This window comes from Misgurnus anguillicaudatus, chromosome 7, assembly GCF_027580225.2.
Source record: "Misgurnus anguillicaudatus chromosome 7, ASM2758022v2, whole genome shotgun sequence".
Lineage (NCBI taxonomy): Eukaryota > Metazoa > Chordata > Actinopteri > Cypriniformes > Cobitidae > Misgurnus > Misgurnus anguillicaudatus.
In genome coordinates, this window is record NC_073343.2 from 35,059,782 (window position 1) to 35,079,935 (window position 20,154).

The 20,154-nt window shown below is 37.9% G+C and overlaps 1 protein-coding gene across 1 annotated transcript in view; it reads left to right on the forward strand.

Moving 5' to 3' along the window:
• Positions 1-20,154, forward strand: part of ttll5 (tubulin tyrosine ligase-like family, member 5) — an 86,159-nt gene that overhangs the window by 39,732 nt on the left and 26,273 nt on the right. Inside the window, exons 20-26 of the mRNA XM_073869175.1 lie at positions 722-839; positions 2,188-2,334; positions 2,744-2,838; positions 3,591-3,733; positions 3,923-4,441; positions 4,517-4,698; positions 11,345-11,457. Coding sequence (XP_073725276.1) covers positions 722-839; positions 2,188-2,334; positions 2,744-2,838; positions 3,591-3,733; positions 3,923-4,441; positions 4,517-4,698; positions 11,345-11,457 — 1,317 coding nt within the window. The remainder of the gene's footprint in view (positions 1-721; positions 840-2,187; positions 2,335-2,743; positions 2,839-3,590; positions 3,734-3,922; positions 4,442-4,516; positions 4,699-11,344; positions 11,458-20,154) is intronic.

Below are 20,154 nucleotides of genomic sequence, written 5' to 3' on the forward strand. Positions count from 1 at the left end.
TAACGTTTCGCAGAAGTGTTGGAAAGACTTGAAACATTTTCCCGCCCCTTCTCGTTATGCAATAGAGCCCTACAAAAATATTTCGACCTGCTCTTTTTATATGCTGACATGAATGAATATTACATACTCCTGTCCAAAGTGCAATAAAGATCCCAGTTTCCTCTCCGCTCGCGGTCCAACAGTCTGAATTGTAATTGGAGTAAGGAATTATAATGACATGTCTGAGTTTGTAGAAATTCCTTTATGCCCGCCAGTATGGAGACGGGACGGGGGCTGTTACTGTACACATTGTTTATCTTTAAACACTTTTTTCCTAAAGATTTCATTTGCTTTTTGTTGCTTATCTAATCTGGGGTAAGTAAATAGTTTATGGTTATTGAAGCAGTGAGATGGCCTGTTCTTCACTTCATGTTAACTCAATCTTATTTTATGTGTGTAATAGCACATACATTAGCCTATATATGTCTGTACATACTCGGTAGCATTCACAAATAATGCTTTGCAATAATTGCCAATGTCCTGTGAATGAGGAACATTACCTAGTACTGTATTTACTGTACATTTGACAGGCGTACGATGGACACAATGTTTGTGACATCATGAGAGTTGTGATGTGTGATGTATTTGAAGTGTCTATGTGTTTGATCCAGTAGTTTATTATTCACACTGTCTGTCCTACATGTATAGTGTATAATAGTTTCTGTCTTTGTTGATCCTGCAGTAAAGTGCAGGCCCGCATGGCTTTCTCCTGTTACCTGCAGCGCGTGCAGCTGCGTCTGTTGACTGAGAGCCGAGAACACAGAAGTTCAGTCTGGACTCAGAAAGAGCTCGATCAGATGGTAATCACATTATTTGTTTATTTTATTATCTCATGCCCGTATGTCTTTCTGAAGCCTTTCTTTTATTACAAACAATATGAGATGTTGGGCAGGACCTGGGCTGTGCACAAACATTTTATAAAATGGTTGCACAAAACAATGTAACAATACAATACTGACTAATTTTAACTAATATTAACAAGAAATACACTCACATAAAGGATTATTAGGAACACCATACCAATACTGTGTTTGACCCCCTTTCGCCTTCAGAACGGTTTTAATTCTACGTGGCATTGATTCAACAAGGTACTGAAAGCATTCTTTAGAAATGTTGGCTCATATTGATAGGATAGCACCTTGCAGTTGATGGAGATTTGTGGGATGCACATCCAGGGCACAAAGCTCCCGTTCCACCACATCACAAACATGCTCTATTGGGTTGAGATCTGGTGACTGTGGGGGCCATTTTAGTACAGTGAACTCATTGTCATGTTCAAGAAACCAATTTGAAATGATTCAAGCTTTGTGACATGGTGCATTATCCCGTTGGAAGTAGCCATCAGAGGATGGGAACATGGTGGTCATAAAGGGATGGACATGGTCAGAAACAATGCTCAGGAAGGCTGTGGCATTTAAATGATGCCAAATTGGCACTAAAGGGGCCTAAAGTGTGCCAAGAAAACATCCCCCACACCATTACACCACCACTACCAGTCTGCACAGTGATAACAAGGCATGATGGATCCATGTTCTCATCTGTTTACGCCAAATTCTGACTGTACCATCTGAATGTCTCAACAGAAATTAAGACTCATCAGACCAGGCAACATTTTTTCAGTCTTTAACTGTCCAATTTTGGTGAGCTCGTGCAAATTGTAGCCTCTTTTTCCTATTTGTAGTGGAGATGAGTGGTACGTGATAAGTTAAAGTAACATAAATATATGTTGATTTGACAAAAATGCAGCATGTTTTACAGTCCATACAGCAAAAAATACACTTCTTTGGCCAGAAATGCGTTTTAAATATATGCTTAATACATTTAGTAGAAAGTAAAGCCTAATTAAAAAATATTTTTCCTGTAAGTTTGCATAGATAAAGCAATTGAATCACCCACATCCATCTTAAATATGGGTTCAGGATCACCAAAATACTACATATGAACAAAGAAGAGATCCGCACACCAAAGAGCTCCCATTTACATCATTTATTGAAATGACGTTTCAGGTCTCTTACAACCCTTCCACAGACTAACTGTAAGTTTGTATAAAATTATAAGTCTATTTTTGCAGTTGAATATATATTTAATTTTAACCCTTTCAAACCTGTGATGTGTGTGTGTGTGTTAATGTGTGTTTGTGTGATTTAGGAGCTGGTGGTTCGATTTCTGAAGAGAGCCAGCAGTAATCTACAGCAGGACATCTGTATGGAGATGCCCGATGATCATCTTTCTCTTCCCGACCGCCAGTGTATCCTCTCCCATCAGCTGGCAAAGTTCATCCATTTCTATAATGAGGTTTGTGTGTCAATTTTAAATCATGAAGGAGTCACATTAACAAGCCAAGAAGTTTTCTTTTCTTGTCTTCAATGAAGTGTGACTTTATTTTTGTCAATCAACATTTTTATGTTAAGTTAAACAATTTCAACGTGTTTTTATAAGTTATGTCAACTTATCGCAGGTAAAAACTTAAAATAGTAGGTTGAATTGACTTGTAAAAAGAAGTGGTTTTAACTTCATGCTGTATCATGATGTACAGTACAGTATGTTGTAATGATAATGTCAATTCAAAATCTACGGTTACAGGTTTATGAAATGGAAATAGAAATGAAGGAAGTATTATAATGGAAATGAAGCATTTATTATAAAATAGTTTGTCATTGTTTTTCATTACATGAAACAATAATGGACTTTTCTTTATCCTCAGGAGACCAAAGAAATGATGAAGACTTTAGAAAAGATTCCAGATGAAGATCGCTGCATCAGTTCCCGTGTTTTTCAGGAGTTTATTCTGGAGGCGAGGTTAGTTTGACATGGTCAACATCTAAAGACTTTCCTTACACTTAATTAATTTATTTATTCACTTAGCTGACGCTTTTATCCAAAGCGACTTACAATTGATATATATGTCAGAGGTCGCACGCCTATGAAGCAACTAGGGGTTAACTGTCTTGCTCAGGGACACAATGGTGTGATACAGTGGATTTAAACCCGGGTCTCTCATACTAAAGGCGTGTGTCTTATCCACTGGACCATCACCACCCTTATAGATACTTAATACAGTTTAGCAGTGGTTTTTCAGTTTATTAGTGGTTCATAAATGTTTAATCGGTGGTTTATTAGGGGTTTATCAATATAAAAGTTAAAGGAGGGGTGCAGGATTTTTCAGAAACACTTTGGAAAAGGGAGTCAGGCCGAGTACCGAAACACACTTGTAGCCAATCAGCAGTAAGGGGCGTGTCTACTAACCGACATCTTTAAAAGAAGGTCCAGATTCTATCGGGGTAGGGGCGTGTTTGTTTAGGTGATTTCAAATGTCAACATTGGCTTTCAGGGATCATGCACCCCACCTTTAAGTTGAGGCTTTTTTATGTTTGTTATCTAGAAATTGAACTCATGATGTTTGTGTTGCCCATGCACTTACAGGAACACTGTAGTGTATCAGTAGTTTATCAGTGTTTTGTCAATAGTTTATGAGTTGTTGTTCAGTATATACAGTACATGCTATAAGTTTCTAAGTGCTTTATCAATCCAGTTTTGTTTTTATCTTCAAGTGAAAGTGATCTGGAGGAGATTCTGACGTTTTACAGTCAGAGGAATAAATCTGCCAGTGTGTTTCTGGGCACAAAGCATCACAACAGCAGAACCGAGAGGAACCGTGATGTTAAAGAACCGACAGCATCTCACAACACAGACAGTGAGGGATATTTTATAAAAACTTGATTGGTGTGATAATGTGACAATATGTCTAATGTATCATATTTATTTTATACTAGCAATGTTTTGTGCTAAAAATGTGCACATAAGTGTGCCAGTCAAACAGTTAAGATCAGACTGATGGGTGAAGTTACTGTAAATGTATAAATGAAGATAGTTTCTTTTGAAGCAGCCGTGTGTGATGATACGGACGCCTCTGGTGCTTTAGAGAATCCAGAGACGACAGACAACAGCAGTGCCACCAAACACAGAAACAAAAACAAGCATCATGCAATGCAAAATGGACATATCAGAAACAAAGACCAAAGTGGAGACTCCAGCATTACTGAGGTGCTGCCTGATGCTTCACCCGCCGCTGAGACTCAATCACAATCAAACAACAGTCATCATACTGTAGTGAAGAACAAATCATATACTACAGCTTTAGATTGTGAACACATTGTCCTACAGCACCGCCTCCCTCCATCAGAACCTCCACCTTACATTCAGCCTCCTCCACACCCTCAGATCAACACCTCCTCCGTCATCACACCTCCATCTCTGTGTGTCACATGGGCCTCGCCACCCAATCGTCCCACTGGCCTGACATCCAGACTGGAGAGACTTCGACAGGAGAACCCTAACCCTGTGAATGTCTCGAGAGACGTGTCTAACACAAGGTTTTCTCGACCGTCCTCAGCAGGACAAGGTAATGTGATGTAATGTAATGAATGTTCAAAATGCATTTACTGTATGAAACTATAAAAATGTCTTAACCTCACAGTGAATCAGAAGATGAATGTGAGTAAGTCCAGACCTGTTTCTGCTGGATTTCTGAAAGAGAAGGACTCGCTTTCGGTTCAGTCTAACCAGCAGGCCATCGTATCTGCTCTACGTAAACTAGTAGAGAAACAGACGACTCGTCAGTACAGCTCATCTAATCACATCAGCCTCCTTACACAACACGTGAGTTCTCATCTATAACATACAGTACTGTTATTATACATCATGAAATACTGTGATCAGCTCCTCTGTGTTTCCAATATCAATCTTACAACTATTCGTTTGTTTGTTGAGCTGTAAATAATGAATCAGTAAAACATTTTTATAAATGTTGGCACACTTTATCAAGTATTTATTAGTGACTGACAAGTTCAGCCATTTGCATGAACCAATCTTTTCATCAGCTTGGTTTAAATGTTGAAATGTTTTTGTTTAACAGCTGATGTACAGTACACTATTGACTATTACTGCCAATGAGTTTTGCCATAAGTGTGAATGTTTGTGAACTAAATGTTCCCTGCAGAACTGTTTTGCAGCCGTGTCAGATATTTTCCAGTGGGTGTTTTTCCACACAAATTCTCCAGAACTAAACTCCGTTCTGTACAGGTTTCAGGCATATACAGGTTTAGATGATAAAATGAAATCAAAAAGGTTTACAGACAAATCTTTTAGAATGCTTGCTAGTCCATGAAACCTATACTTCTAGACTGTATTACATCTGCCCCTGTGAGAAACCTTTTTTACTCTGTTGATACTTTTGAAAAGGTTTTTAATCAAGTGAATTAAAATATGGGCTGCGTCCGATAACTCTAAATTGCTGCCTTCTGAGGCAGGAAGGCATCAAGGCATGTCCGAATTCAATGTAAGATTTACTTCCTGTCTCCTGAGATACCTATGCGTGGACGTCCATTAAGAATGTGATTGGTCGAGCCCGGTCGAGTTCAAAAAAAATAAAATGGCGGCCAAAGACGCGACTGGACCACCAATTTAGTGTAAATAAAGGTAGATTTTCACTTTTTACACCTTTTAATTGCATTTCTAGCGAGAAATTAGTATTGTAGTTTTCAAATATGTGATTAGTTATCACAAAGGTGCTCTCTGTTTAAAGGGATAGTTCGGCCAAAAACGATATTAAACCCATGATTTACTCACCCTCAAGCTGTCCGAGTTGCATATGTCCATCGTTTTTCAGACAAACACATTTTTGGATATTTTAGAAAATATTTTAGATCTTTCTGTTGATTAAATGTAAGTTTACGGGGTCCAGCCATAGTCCACGACCTTCAAGTCCAAAAAAAGTGCGTCCATCCTTCACAAATTAAATCCAAACAGCTCCAGGATGATAAACAGAGGTTTTCTGAGGGTAATCCGTGCGGTGTTGTTGTAGAAATAGCCATATATAAAATTGTATTAACGTAATTAACTACCTTTCGGTAGCGCCGCCATCTTAGTCTCATCCGCATTCAGGATGAGCGCTTACGCAGCGTAAAGAAGTTTCTCTGCTGCTGCTCTGTCCCCCCGCCCTCCGAATTTGTCATACGTCACTAAGAAAAGTGCGTACACTACGCTAATACTCTCTCCTGAGTCTAAGATGGCGGAGCTACCGGAAGGTAGTTAATTACGTTAATAACATTTTAAATATGGATATTTCTACAACAACACCGCATGGATTACCCTCAGAAGACCTTTGTTTATCATCCTGGAGCCGTTTGGATTTAATTTGTGAAGGATGGACGCACTTTTTTTGGACTTGAAGGTCGTGGACTATGGCTGGACCCCGTAAACTTACATTTAATCAACAGAAAGATCTAAAATATTTTCTAAAATATCCGAAAATGTGTTTGTCTGAAAAACGATGGACATATGCAACTCGGACAGCTTGGGGGTGAGTAAATCATGGGTTTAATATCGTTTTTGGCCGAACTATCCCTTTAAATTTCAAACACGCTGCCTTTGAAGTGTGTCCGAAAGTCTTTCTCTGAGCTGCCTTCATGCCTCCAAAGTGATTTCCTCATGAGGCAGCGAGGCAACGAGTCACTGCCTTGAGTTTTCGGACGCAGCGATGGTTTTAAGATTTCTAGAGGAAATACATTTTAAATATCTTTTTTAATCTTCCTTTATTTAAATATACTTTATTCTCGCCATGAATATAGCCTTAGAAGCTGGTATGGCGTTTAAAATAAAAAAAAGAAAGAAAGAATGCTTGCTATCTGATGAATGCTCACACAGTTGGTAAGACTCTTTGTCAGTGTTGGCAGATGGTAGACTGCAGTGCATCTCTATTTGTAACAATTAATAGACAGTGATGCTGACATTTAATACACAGCGCAGAGAAACACATGTCTAAAGGATTTATTTATAGACCCGACTGGTCTATAGCAGAGGTTTCCAAACCTTTCTCAAATATAGATATATAATCTATTTTAGACCCACCAACATACAGTAGTTTTTGATGGAAATATGTGGAAAACACACTTTTTTTTCTCTTTCATAATTGAGGAAATTTGTTTTACCTGCATCATCACATTTATTTTGTGGAGCACAAAAATAGACATATATGATGTCTAGGGATGCTCCGTTTAGGATTTTTGCACCAGATACCGAGTACCAATTTCTTGCCGTCATGATCGACCAAACCAATGCCCGATAAGCTAATATGTAAGCTTTTTGATGACTCTAACTGTTAACTCCCTTTCTAGATAAATATAAAGAGCACTTATTGTCCAATTCATGTTTCCTTTACATTTCCTTTGGTGTGATACAAACCCCAAAGTAAACAATGAAGCGAGTTATCGTCTCCAATGTAAATCTCTTTTCTTGGACTACAACAAACACACAGATTGTAGACAACAGTTTACTTCCTGGGATTGGTGATGTAGTAAAGACCGACATTATCATATTTCCTCCCGCTTTGACTCACAGCCTGTAAGTTAACTCCTGTTAGCAACCGAATCTTTCAAACATGGTAACGAGCGTCACATTTCTGGCTGACGTCAGAGGTATTTAGGCCAATCCAATCACACTGTACAGATTAGCTGGCCAATCAGAGAAACAGAGCTTTTCAGATCTGTGCATTTCAGAAAGAGAGTGAAATCTGGAGCTAAAAAAAGGCACGGTATGTGGCAGATTGTTTTATCGATTGTGGAAGCCCTTGCTCACTAAAAGGTTGGAGACCCCTGCTCTACAGTATGTGATTAAGAATTAGTAAATATAAAATATTGATATTGAAGTGTTAAAGAGGTCATATGCTGCATTTTCCTGTTTTCCTTTGTCTTTGGCTTGTTAAAGATCCATAAAGTCACAAAGATTAAAAATTCTCACACCCAAAGAGATATTCTTTCTAAAAGTGAAGGCTCATCCACGCCTTCCTAAAATGCCTCATTCAAACACGACCCCACATATCTATGTCACTGTGTGGAAAGATTTGCATAACATTGCCCAAATAAATAAGCAATGAAAGAAGGCGTGTTTTGGGAGCTGATATTCCAAATATGGTAAGGGGCGTAACATTTCCATCACACCCTTAAGGTATTCGGCCAATCACAACACACAGGATAGCTGGCAAATCAGAGCACATTGCGCTTTTCAAAACAATGAGCTTTGTAAAATAATGTGCAGTATGTGAAAAATAATGTGTTTTTAACTTTAAACACATTGCATTACACCGAGTACACAAAATAATGTTTCGTGAGAAAAAGTATGATGATATATTGATATATGATTGTATCGTCACAGCTCTAATGGGATGAGATATGAATGAATACAGTCTGTAGAGAGCGTCTGGATAATAACACAGAGTATTGTGGGAGGATCTCAGTATGAACAGAAGGAGAAAACAGCTTCTCGTCTCAATCTGTGTGGTCTCATTATCACAAACTTCACAGGCCAAACACTCGCTCTTCATATTTAACAAGCCAAAGCTTTTACCTCCAAGTCATTGATTCTGAAGAATACAAGAATGTTATAGATTGACACCCGGTGAAGTGATGAGATCAGTAATGCCTCAATCTTCTGTCCTTTAACACCTGAACACATTCCAGGAAGAATCCGGCTGACAATCTGCTCTTGAGATGTGACCGGACCACACAAGATCTCTCACTTCATGTTACTCTAGAAAGTGTTTGCTTTAGTTCGGTCGTCTCGTGCGGTCTACGGTTGTACTGCTTGAGCAAATACATGAACAAACTGATGTCGACATTTCTGGAATCAAACCAAACATCTGGATCTTTAAAACATGTAATAAAAATAGCTTGGGTATTTATTGTACATAACAAACTTTTTTTTGATAAAAGACACAACATAACCTGACTGAAGTCAACTTTTGAGTCAGACGTCGTTCACTGACTTTGAGTTTATTGTTTTGTTGACATGATAAGAAACATGAATACTGGGATTATAAACATAAATTCCTAATTTAGATTCAATCTATTTCTTTAAGAATTCATCGCCTTTAAACACCTTGTTTAGATTATTACTTTTTAAAGGTGCTAAAGAATGATTATTATAATCTGGTAAATTGTTCTCTGATATCTACACAGAAGGTTTGTGGCTTTATTAAGTGCAAAAATGATCCAGAGTCAGTTTTTCATGTCCATTTACAACCCTAGGATTTGCCTTCAGAATGAAATGATCTATTATTACTTTATTTGTAAGGGTCATGAATAATAATGTTGAGCTCTGCTCTGATTGGCTGTTTCTCCTCCAGTAGCTCTGTGTGTGTGTGTGTGTGTGTAAACAGATCTTATGTTTGAGTCTGTATCAGATTTTGAGGAATAATCAATTGTTTGAAGATTGTTAATGGACGTTTCTGAGTATTAAGTTTGTGTTTTTTCAGTATTGATCTGCAAAACATAACTGTAACGTCAATAGTAGAACTTCAGCCTAAACGCTAGCATATAGCATTAACTAGCATATAGCATTAAGTAGCATATACCATTAAGTAGCATATAGCATTAACTAGCATATATCATTAACTAGCATATAGCATTAACTAGCATATAGCATTATCTAGCATATAAAATTAACTAGCATACAACATTAACTAGCATATAGCATTAACTCGCATATAGCATTATCTAGCATACAGCATTAACTAGCATATAGCATTAACTAGCATATAGCATTAATTAGCATATAACATTAATTAGCATATAGCTTTAATTAACATATAGCATTAACTAGCATACAGCATTAACTAGCATATAGCATTAACTAGCATATAGCATTAATTAGCATATAACATTAATTAGCATATAGCTTTAATTAACATATAGCATTAACTAGCATATAGCATTAACTAGCATATAGTGCTGACTCAGCAGTCACAACTTAGTTTTTATCATTGTAAAAACATTGTACTTAATTTAATGTGTAATTTAATGTTGGGGTCGTACATCTTGACTGTAACGTCACAGTTGGTGTTATGTTGAGATTGGTCTGTTTTCCAACGATCTTTTGCATTTACAAGGTTTACATAAGAAGGAGGAAACAATCGTGTTTAACGCTCATGATATGTCATTACCATGTACACAACTCTTATTATTCACCTATACATACATAAATACAGTTTTACATTCTACAGCACCTTTATATGAGTGAAAATACACCAATAATACTGTAGTATCCTGACTCTCTCTTCATTTTATAATGAATGTTTTCAATTAGAAGAAACAGAGAAGAATAACACATTGGGGACAGTATTAGCTACAGCGTGAATTAATGAGGAACGCTTTACTGTATGAACACAACTGAGCTTTTGTTGCCTCCCGTGACCTCGGCCAATAGGCCACATGGAGGCTTTTATAAAGAGCTTTTCAGCTTCATCATGGACCATTAGTAAAAACCATCATCACAACCCAACATAACTCGCCTCATTTAGCTCCAGATATAGATTCAGAGCCACCAAACTACTCATGATGGTACTTCTGTAGGAAATAAAATGAAGAAAACTATTCATTTCTGTGTGCTCACTACATAACTTCACATTTCACTGACACATTGTTCAAATGTTTGTCTTACAAAAATGTTATATTTCAATATGAACTCATCCATGTGTAGAATTCAACAGGGCAGAGACAGAAACAGAGACGACAGGAGAGATTTACTTGAAGAAACTCATGTTTGGGTTCTTTTCAGATTAGATATGAAGTCCATGATAATGTTTAAAAAACATGCACTGAAAAGGGAATAATAAAACATTTAGTTTTGTAAAAATTGTTTAAGTAACGTCTTCACAAGCTTTATGTTTATTATTGAGGACCCTGAGCTTTCATATCTGTTGACAGGACACAGATCATACTGTATGTTTATTTAGAAAGATGTGCTTTAATTTAAACACCTGTCTCTGAGGAATGTTGGATAATCTCCAGTCTGACCAGACACACATAACATACACATGTCCACCTGAACACAACCTGGACCTTCAGCATTTAAGACCAACTATTACATTGCTAAAAACAACATTATTTCGTGTATTTTCGTCTGGTTTATGGTTTAAAAAAACACATTATTGTTGTTCCTTAAATCTCTGCCTCCCTGAAAAGCGTTGATTTTGTGCAAAGCTCATTTCATTTTCTGAAAAGCGCTGTGTCCTGAGATTGGCCAGCTTATCTGTACGTTGTGATTGGCCTGAATACCTCTAACATCGGCCGAAAATGTGATGCTCCTTACCATGTTTGAAAGATTAGCTCATATGCAATGCTGACAGGAGTTAATATCGTCTTTACTATATGAGCTGAATCTGATCCATCAAGTTTGCCTCTTTGTATATGCCTGCCATTTGAGTTTTTGTGATGTTTTTAATGAATAAATGATTTTGTTCTTCCCACAGCTGACTAAACTGAACCTGTCCGGTGGGCTTTTGAACAGAGGGGGTCTTACATTGGGCCCTGAGGTTCGATCTGGTCCTGTAAGAGCAGCACATTCAAGCGGTGGAAACTCGGGGTGAGAAATCTTACACATACACACAAAAGCACACGCTGCTCCGTCAGGACTTTATAGTAACATGTGAGTGACATCACAGTGATTTAAGATGGGATTCACAAGCAGCCTCTTGTGTGTTTGAGATAAGAGACATAAAGCACAACTCTATAACTATATTAAACACATTATGTGGCTGTCATCATTCTTTTCTGGTAATTGCTGTTTGTAATAGTCATGATTTTTTTCCATTGGCTTTTTGCATTAGTAGTACATCATAATGGCAGAGAGTTATATGTGCCAGTGTTTCAGTGTTATTTTGACCCTGAAATGAAAATTCACTCATTTACTTACAAAGGAAAAGAGCAGAAAGTAAAAATGCACCCTAGTAGTCTTAAACCATATCTTTGTTGTGTGAAGAAGATTCAAGTTTTTTCTTATTCAGTGGTAGTTTTTACTGTCAAAGAAAAAAAAATCACAAATGCAATAAAACTGAATTATTAAAATACAGCAAAGTGAAGCTTCATTGCTGGTTATATTTGCAAAGTCAAACAGTTTTTAGCTTAAAAATGAAAGTCAGATTTCTCTTTTTAACATCACCCTTCACATGAATGTCCCAGGTTGAAGTGTACACTAGACCTGATACACTTACAGCAGGATGAAAGATTTCACTACACGTGCCTGGCACTGGAAGGGTTAAGTGTATACGGTTTCTCCAGTAGTTTTATAATGATGTGATGTGAGTGACAATATCTCAGACTCTTTGGCCCTGATTTCCCCTTTTACTATTTTCCAGTCCAACCCCTTTTTGTGTATGGAACTGTACGGGAATTCCTGGAATGTCTGGCTTTTCCCTTTTTATATGTTTTTATTTCCACAAAAGAAATGGAACGGAAAATGGTTATATACAGTACTGTAGATTCTGTAATGTTCCCAGCGTGAACATAAATGTCCTGATGGAGCGTTCATTAATCGTCATCGCTTTGCTTTACTATAACCGGTCCCATCTCTAATATTAGTTTTTTTCCATTACATTGACTGCAAACCAAAGATTCAGCTCTTCTCTGTTGTTCTTTCCACTGGGATGAATTCTCAATCAATCATAATAGAATTGGGGTTGAACGTTAGAAAACTAATTTCGTCTGACAGTAAAGTTCTTCCAGTCTGTCTTGTGTTTGTAGCTGAAGGTTTCATTCCTGGTCAAACCGTGGCATCCCATCTGTCTGGAACTTTCCACTGGCTACTGTGTGCTACACACCAAACTCTACCAAAGTAAAGAGTAAAGCGAAGTCTTGGGCTGTTCAAAGACGTCAAGTGTCCTTCCCTTTGTTCTCAAACGAACATTTAATTGAACAATCCATCGTACACAGCTTGACCCTTTCCTCACTCAATGCCGTCTTTAATCGTTTGGTGTGTTTTTTTGAGCACCTCCTCTACATCCAAGATTTTGGGGCCGGTGGTCTGTGCCAAACATGCTGAAGCCGTTAAGTGCGCTGTTTTAGAAGCCAAAGGGGGTTAGGCGTAATGGCTTTCAAAGAGAAGCTGGGACTTTGAAGTTGCTTTAGCCAGGAGCTGCCAGGTATGTCGGATCAGCACTTCCAAGTCATTGTCCTCTCCCAGCAATTTTTCACTCGCTGTTTATGAAACGGTTTAGTCTATCGCTAATGAAGAATAACCCACAGATGAATGAACGGCCCGAGTTCAAGGACCGTTGGATTTTTCGTTTTCACATTAAGCATGTGGCAGCGTTGTCGTAAGACTGAAATATTTGGGTAATTTTAGTTCCACTTGGATGCAGCTGCCTATTTTCTTGGCATGGGTAGAAATTCATTTCCAGTAAGTTATTGGTACCGCTGGTGTACAATAATAATAGAAGTGGTTCAGAATTGTAATGGAATGTCATAATTATTGAATATTTGGGTTTTGGAGTGTGTCATAGTCTGGAGGAATGCAGCGTCCCGCAGAGAGTATGATGCTGAATTTACTGTCAGCTTTACCTTGGCTTCTTACCCCGACCGTAGTATTTCAGCATTTCTACCACTGACCGATTTCAAACTGTTGCAAATTTATATAGCAAACACACATTCAGATTTATGAAAATAAAAAACTGGCACTGTGATGTCACACATGGACCTGGAGTTTTGCTGTGTACAGTTCTAATGAAGTCTCATTCTGACCATTCGCTCACATCACGGGTTTGGCCCTGGACCATGATGATGATTTAACAGATTTGACTTCCTCCACTCACGCTGAGAGATACGACCCCAGAGTTTCTGGATCATGCATTACTTTACTGACTTAACTGCTGTATTTTGGGAAACATTTTGTAAGGCCTGAGGAATGTGTGACAGAGACCTGGATGACCTGGATGGTATTATTGTTGACAAGCCTAACTGAGCAGTAATTTTGTGTTGGCTGCCTGCTGGAACGATGAGAAACTTCTACCGAAGATGAGTCTTTCATCCAGGCCGGGATCAAGCCAAGATCCACGCAACCGCTGTGGAATTATCATCCTGAAACATCAGTGATACTGTTATCCAACATCCACAGGGTTCTTCTTTACATAGAGAAGTCATTTGACATCTCTTCTTTTCAAGATGACCTGAAGAATTGACTGCATTTACTGTCTAGAGAGCAATACACCTCATTCAGTCTGCCACCATATTGATTTCAAACCGAGGCTGTGAGGGAGGGACGTCCAGAGCGTGCACTTTAAACATATTGTTTTGTATCAGTATGCTGCTCATTCAGCCATCAAAAGACAGAAAATAAATCATTTTACAAATTTGTATAGATCATAAGATAAGGTGACGAGATTTTTCAAATAAAAATGATGACAGGAGAGAAACAACATTAACCTCTGTGTCCATACAAAATACCAGCGTGGAACTTACATGAGACACTTCTGTGCCATGTGAAGAACTTCTTTGACATCCTCATAAGTTAAACTGTAGTACTTGTAGTATATTTAGGAGACTGGTTTTAGATCTCCTGAGATCAATCATCATTCAGAGTCATGTGGCAGTCTAGACACACGAGTGTACTAAACACCAGACAGAAGATTTAAGATCTTTAACTCTTTCCCAGCCATTGAAGAGTTATCTCATCAATTAAGAGAAGACGCGCACCTGCCAAAGACCTGTTTTTAGGGCAATCTGTATTTCTGCTATTATTCAGGTGGCGCACTTACCCAACTTATAAAACACTGAAACATCCACTGATCCAAAAACAGTAAAAACGCTGTGTACATTTTGATCATAGCTCTGAATCTGATCTCTATCAAATGTCCTTCACAAAAATGCAATTATCTCAGCTTTTTGCTCAGAAATGTGTATAACCTACCCATATTTGAGAGGTGATAAAAAGAGAAAAAATGAAGGTAATGGATGAAATGTTTGTTTTACCCATATGAAAATTAACCATGGTTTTACTACAGTTAAAAACAAAAAAACATGGTTACTGTAGTAAAACCATGGTAACCACAAAATAACCATGGTTTTGACAACCATGATTTTTCAAAAACCATAGTTAAACCATGGTTAGTGTACTAAAACCATTACTAAAAACACTTTTACCACAATACATCCGTGGTTAATTTTCGTAAGGGGAAAGCAGAGGGTCTGTTCTTTCATTTGATATATTGTATGTTTATATATTCTGGAAGGCATTAAAGTATTGTGAAAATCATAAAAAAATGCTGGCCCTGACTAGCAACTTAAAAAAAAGCTGGCAGGGAAAAAATAGGCAGCTGGCTGCTAGAAGCTTGAATTTTTCTTGGTTTTAATGGTTCATATATTATTTGTATGTACTGTATGATGTCATCTAGAAGTGTTGTGGTTGTCACATATAGACTGATCTGTATGCTATATGTGAGGTTTGTGTGGTCATTGTAGTGAATTTGTGCATCATTTGTTGCATTAAAATATCATCCAGCGATTATTTTGATTGGTAGTTGTGGTCTGTCTTTAGGATTATGGATAATGTAGGCTAGTTCTTAAATATCAATTAGTGTATGTTTATTGTTAGTTTTTAATGACATCCTCTCTTTAGTTTGCTTTGGTGCATGTTTACCTACAATACAGTATGTGTTACACAGCTGAATTGTTTGAACAGGCAGTTTAATGTAGTGCTTTAGGGTGGTTTTTGTTGTATGTCTACATTAAAGTGAAAGTTAAGAATGTTTAAATTTCAATGAGTTGAAAGGATTTTTATATAAGAGTGAAATATGGTGCTGTACTTGGGAATGTAGAAGTCTGTCTCCATATAAAGGTCAGAAAGATTTCACTTTGTTCCTAAACTAAACTTGATACTCTTTATAGTGGAAAATGAAGACATCTTTTAAACAGACCTATTCTCAGACCTTGTGAGAGTAAAAAATCGTTTAAAGTGATACAGTGATATCCTCATTTCAATAAAAGCTTTTCATTCACCTTAATTGGTCCCAGCTGGTTTGGGGTTCACGTGACTCTCCTCTGGTTGGCGGGTGAGAAATTCCTTTCTGTTATAACAGAGCTGTGTTAATGAGTGAAGACGCAGGACATTGAGCCCAAACTGACGTCATGCTGATTGTCTACTACACTTATATACACTTATATCTCACTGTAGTCATTGCAGTGTTTCTGTTTCTTTAAATGCATCAGATGCTGGAATAAACCTTCTCTTCTAAATAGTTTTTAACTAAATGACTTTCATAAGAAAACGTTTTCTTTTGCCTGATCTCACAGGAATTTGTATATATTTTACGAGTTGGGTAATTAGTATGAAATGAAATCATACAGATACGTACGATTATTAAAAAAAGCAATAATGTAAACCTGTAACAAAGGGCTGCTTCACAAAGCGAGAGAGAGAGAGGTTTATTATTAAAAGTATTCCACGTAGGCTGGCAAACAAATCCAAACAGGGTAATCCAAAAATGTAATCCAAAATACAGGCAAGGGGTCAAAAACCATGAACATAGTGATGCAGGTTACACTGACAATACTAAGAAAGGTGTGATGGTGGCTGAACAGGCTTTATGCAGACAAACAGGAAGTGAATGGTGAAGTGAGACATGGCATGACTTCAAAATAAAAGACCTAAACAACAGAACACAAGACAAAACCATTACAAAAACGAACCACTCCCCAACCTTACGGGGCGAAAGCAAATCATACAAAAAAACGTACGAATGTGATTGTTAACTTAGCACCATCTTCTATACGTTACATTATTACTACCCTCGCTTGTACAGTTTATTCTTTGTCGCTATATTCTACTGCTTATGTTGTTTATACATTTTCTGTTTTCTCCTGCATCTATTAAAGGTAGGGTAACAGATTTGATCCTGAAACATTTTTTGTTATGCTGGTTAAAAGTCTCCTTACATCCTGATAGCAATCACTGTGTTAAGTTGTTTAAATGTATTTGTAGAAATTTATGTCATCTGTGAAAGGTGTAGGACCAAAAAATGTTCAACAAATCATAGATTTCGGTCCAAACGGACGTTTCCATTTTTGTCCCTCATACGCAAGCATAATTTGAATGCCCACCGCGCAGCGAGTCCACGCAGACACCATACGTCATCGGCGCGTTCACGTACGCTCACCTCCTGCCTGTAAACAGTGAGAACAGCAAACTTTTCTGCTAAATTGACAACCTACACAGGAGGCACAAAACTAAAGGCATCTTTTATAACAACAACAGCAAAAACTGCCTGGATCAGCAAGAGCAAAAACCCAAATGAACATCGGTAACTTTACTGCTTTACCACGAGATGAAACAGCTGCAGGAGGCAAAGGGTCTGAAAGGGTTGTTGCACAGTTTATTTTGGTAAGGTAGGTACGCGATATGTTTGTGTTGAGATGGATTCAAATATTCTACTTTGATGAAACATTGTGTTGCTTATGAAATTTGTGTTCGTTTACGGATTAGCGTAACGATATAGTTACTACGTCTACACAACCGAACGTGTGCTTAAACTAATTCAGATGTAAACCAGTTGTTTGGTTATTTTGGAAGTGTTATTCGACTTTGTACTGCAAAGTTTTCTCACTGCTGAATGAGACATGAGATGTGACCGTCTGATCTGTGCGTGTTCATGTGTTTTGGAAGAGGCGTGACTTTGGATGGCGGTTTGACTTGAGGGTGGGATCGGGATTTCATTGCTAGGCGGCTACCGTTAGCATTTTTCAAAATGTGTTACCCTACCTTTAAAGGCACTCTAAGCGAATCAGTGAGACATCACTTTTTGTTGATGTTTGAACTGTTTTCAAACAGACGGAACGTAGCTAACTCCTCCCGCTCCCCCTCCCTTCCATGATTTCATGAACATGCCTAACCCCCACCCCCAAATCCTTCTTGTCGTTTATTGGCTGGAACACTTTGTTATCATTTCTGGTGGTAGGTTTGGCCACTTTGTGTTTATTGCAGTTTGTGGAGCCTAGACTGTGTACAGAGATCGTGTTTTTTACAGTTTAATCAGCGGACAGGCAGCAAGCAGATAGCGAGAAGATGTTTGCTGTATGTAACAAAAAATGTTTTATGGTGTAAAACGCGTGAATTCGCTTAGAGCACCTTTAATGTAAAGCTGCTTTGAAACAATTAACAATTGTGAAAAGTGCTATATAAATAAAATTGAATTGTATGAATTAATATGAATTTGCCACCTCGTATTAATTATGTAGGGATTTCCATGAGTTTGAGTTGGATTTTCTGTGTTGTCATAAAAACAGCCTTATATTTTAATGTATTACTTAAGAATAACAATAAACGAGACGTTTCTTCCACAATTCTATGTTTAGGATTATTTGGGTGAGGCTAAAACGGTGACTCAATGATGCACTGGAGCCACCAAGCATAGCCCCGCCCCTAACACAATCACGAGCATCCATTCAGGTTGTAGCGGTATTTTAAAGTTAGGAGAAATACAGCAGCTTTCCAGCGAGTGGGTGTGGTTTCAGCGTCGACAGCAGACACGCCCCCAGCATTTGATAGCAGAACTAATTTTATTTACTATGCGTTTTTTATCTTTCAGATTTGTCTGGCTAGTTAATAACACATTGTTCTGTGAAACACATTTAATATAATTTATCATACAAGTGTGTGTTAAATCTATGTGTGTGGATTTCACATTTAGGGCTGTCACAATGATTCAATTTTCATCTCATCGCGATTGTTTGACTTCATCGCGATGATTTCAGATCACCGCAATGATTGCACATCTCTGTAAAAAACACAAGGGGGAGCTGCAGCGTCTGTATAAATGAGATATTATCAGATTACTTTTAAATATGTGTTATGTTTATGAATATTTACTGCCAGGTAAACCTTGCAAAATATTTAATTTAAATAATCACAACAATGTGTGAAAATTATTTCATAAAAAAATATGTGCATCCCTAGTTAGACAATATTAATAAACCATCTGTAGTGTATGAAGTGAATACAAGAGTAGATAGAATATACAGTACAATATTATTGTGTAATCATTTATAATACAATATGACAACACGTTCCACACATCACATTCTGTATAACAGTACAGCACAATGAAACAACACGATCCCCGTATCAAAACTCATCTTGGTTGTAGTGTATGAGGGCCGGGTGGGCACCCGCATGATTCGCTCTCAGGCTACATTAATTCTAGTATGAACATGACGTGCTGACACTTTAACTGGTGTGATTCTGTAAGATACGGGTATTGTGACAACCCTCCTCCTGGATATGATGTCAGAACAGACGTATTTCATGCACACAATGGATTTAATTTGCATGTTTATGGCCGGCAGTGTTGTGTTTCCTATGAAAATATTAGCACATGCACACAGCTGAGATTAATAGAGAAGTGATGTCCAGGGAATGAAGTTTGCTCATTTGAATGTGTTTTATTCACAAGCATCACACATCTCCACTGAAGGTTTGGTTGCAGATGTGTTGAGGTTGTGTCATCTTTGGTCACAAAGCGTTATATGAGAAATGTGAATTGCATGGGTGGATGGATCTTTTCTCATGACTCTAATCTCGAGAGTCTTTGATTCGGCCGTTCTCATGTGGTCTCTTGCACAAGAACTGCTTAGACCGAATCGGTTCGTTCTCAATATACATACAGAGATTTGTAAACAGTCTGCTATAAGCGTAAGCGCTTTTATCCAAACAGATTTATGAAGTCATTTGCTTTCAAAATGATTTCCAGTTCTTGAAGTTCCTTTTCATCTTAAACCGTAGGACAGGGTTCATCTCAGTTTCATTATCATGTGGACCGAATGAAAAATCTCTTTAGATCGTGCGAGTCGAGTCAGAATATAGTGTCAATGAAAAGCTCAGTGACAGGCCCGTCATGAGGGTTCAAGATGTCCGTCTCTTTTCTCCGTCTCTGGCTTTTAACAGAGTTTGTGGTGCTTGATGTTTTGCAGTCTTTGAGGTTGACTTTAAGACATTTCAGCTGTGAATGGTCTTGGCTGACATGTTTTCTGTAATCCACAGACAGTGAGCGTGCGCTGTACAGGGGCCGCTTTGAGCCCCGGGGCCCGACACAACAAAACACCAAAGTGCTTCCTTAAAGTCAGAGATAATCCAGTTAAAGAAGTGAAGTGTTGATCTGATGTTGATGATAGAGACTCATGACACTACAGTACATACAGATGATGCCCATCTCTTCATCTCTATCCAATGTATCTGTGCACAAACCATGTTTATGCAGTAAAGGAAAACATCTGAAGAACGACATTATAGGAACGC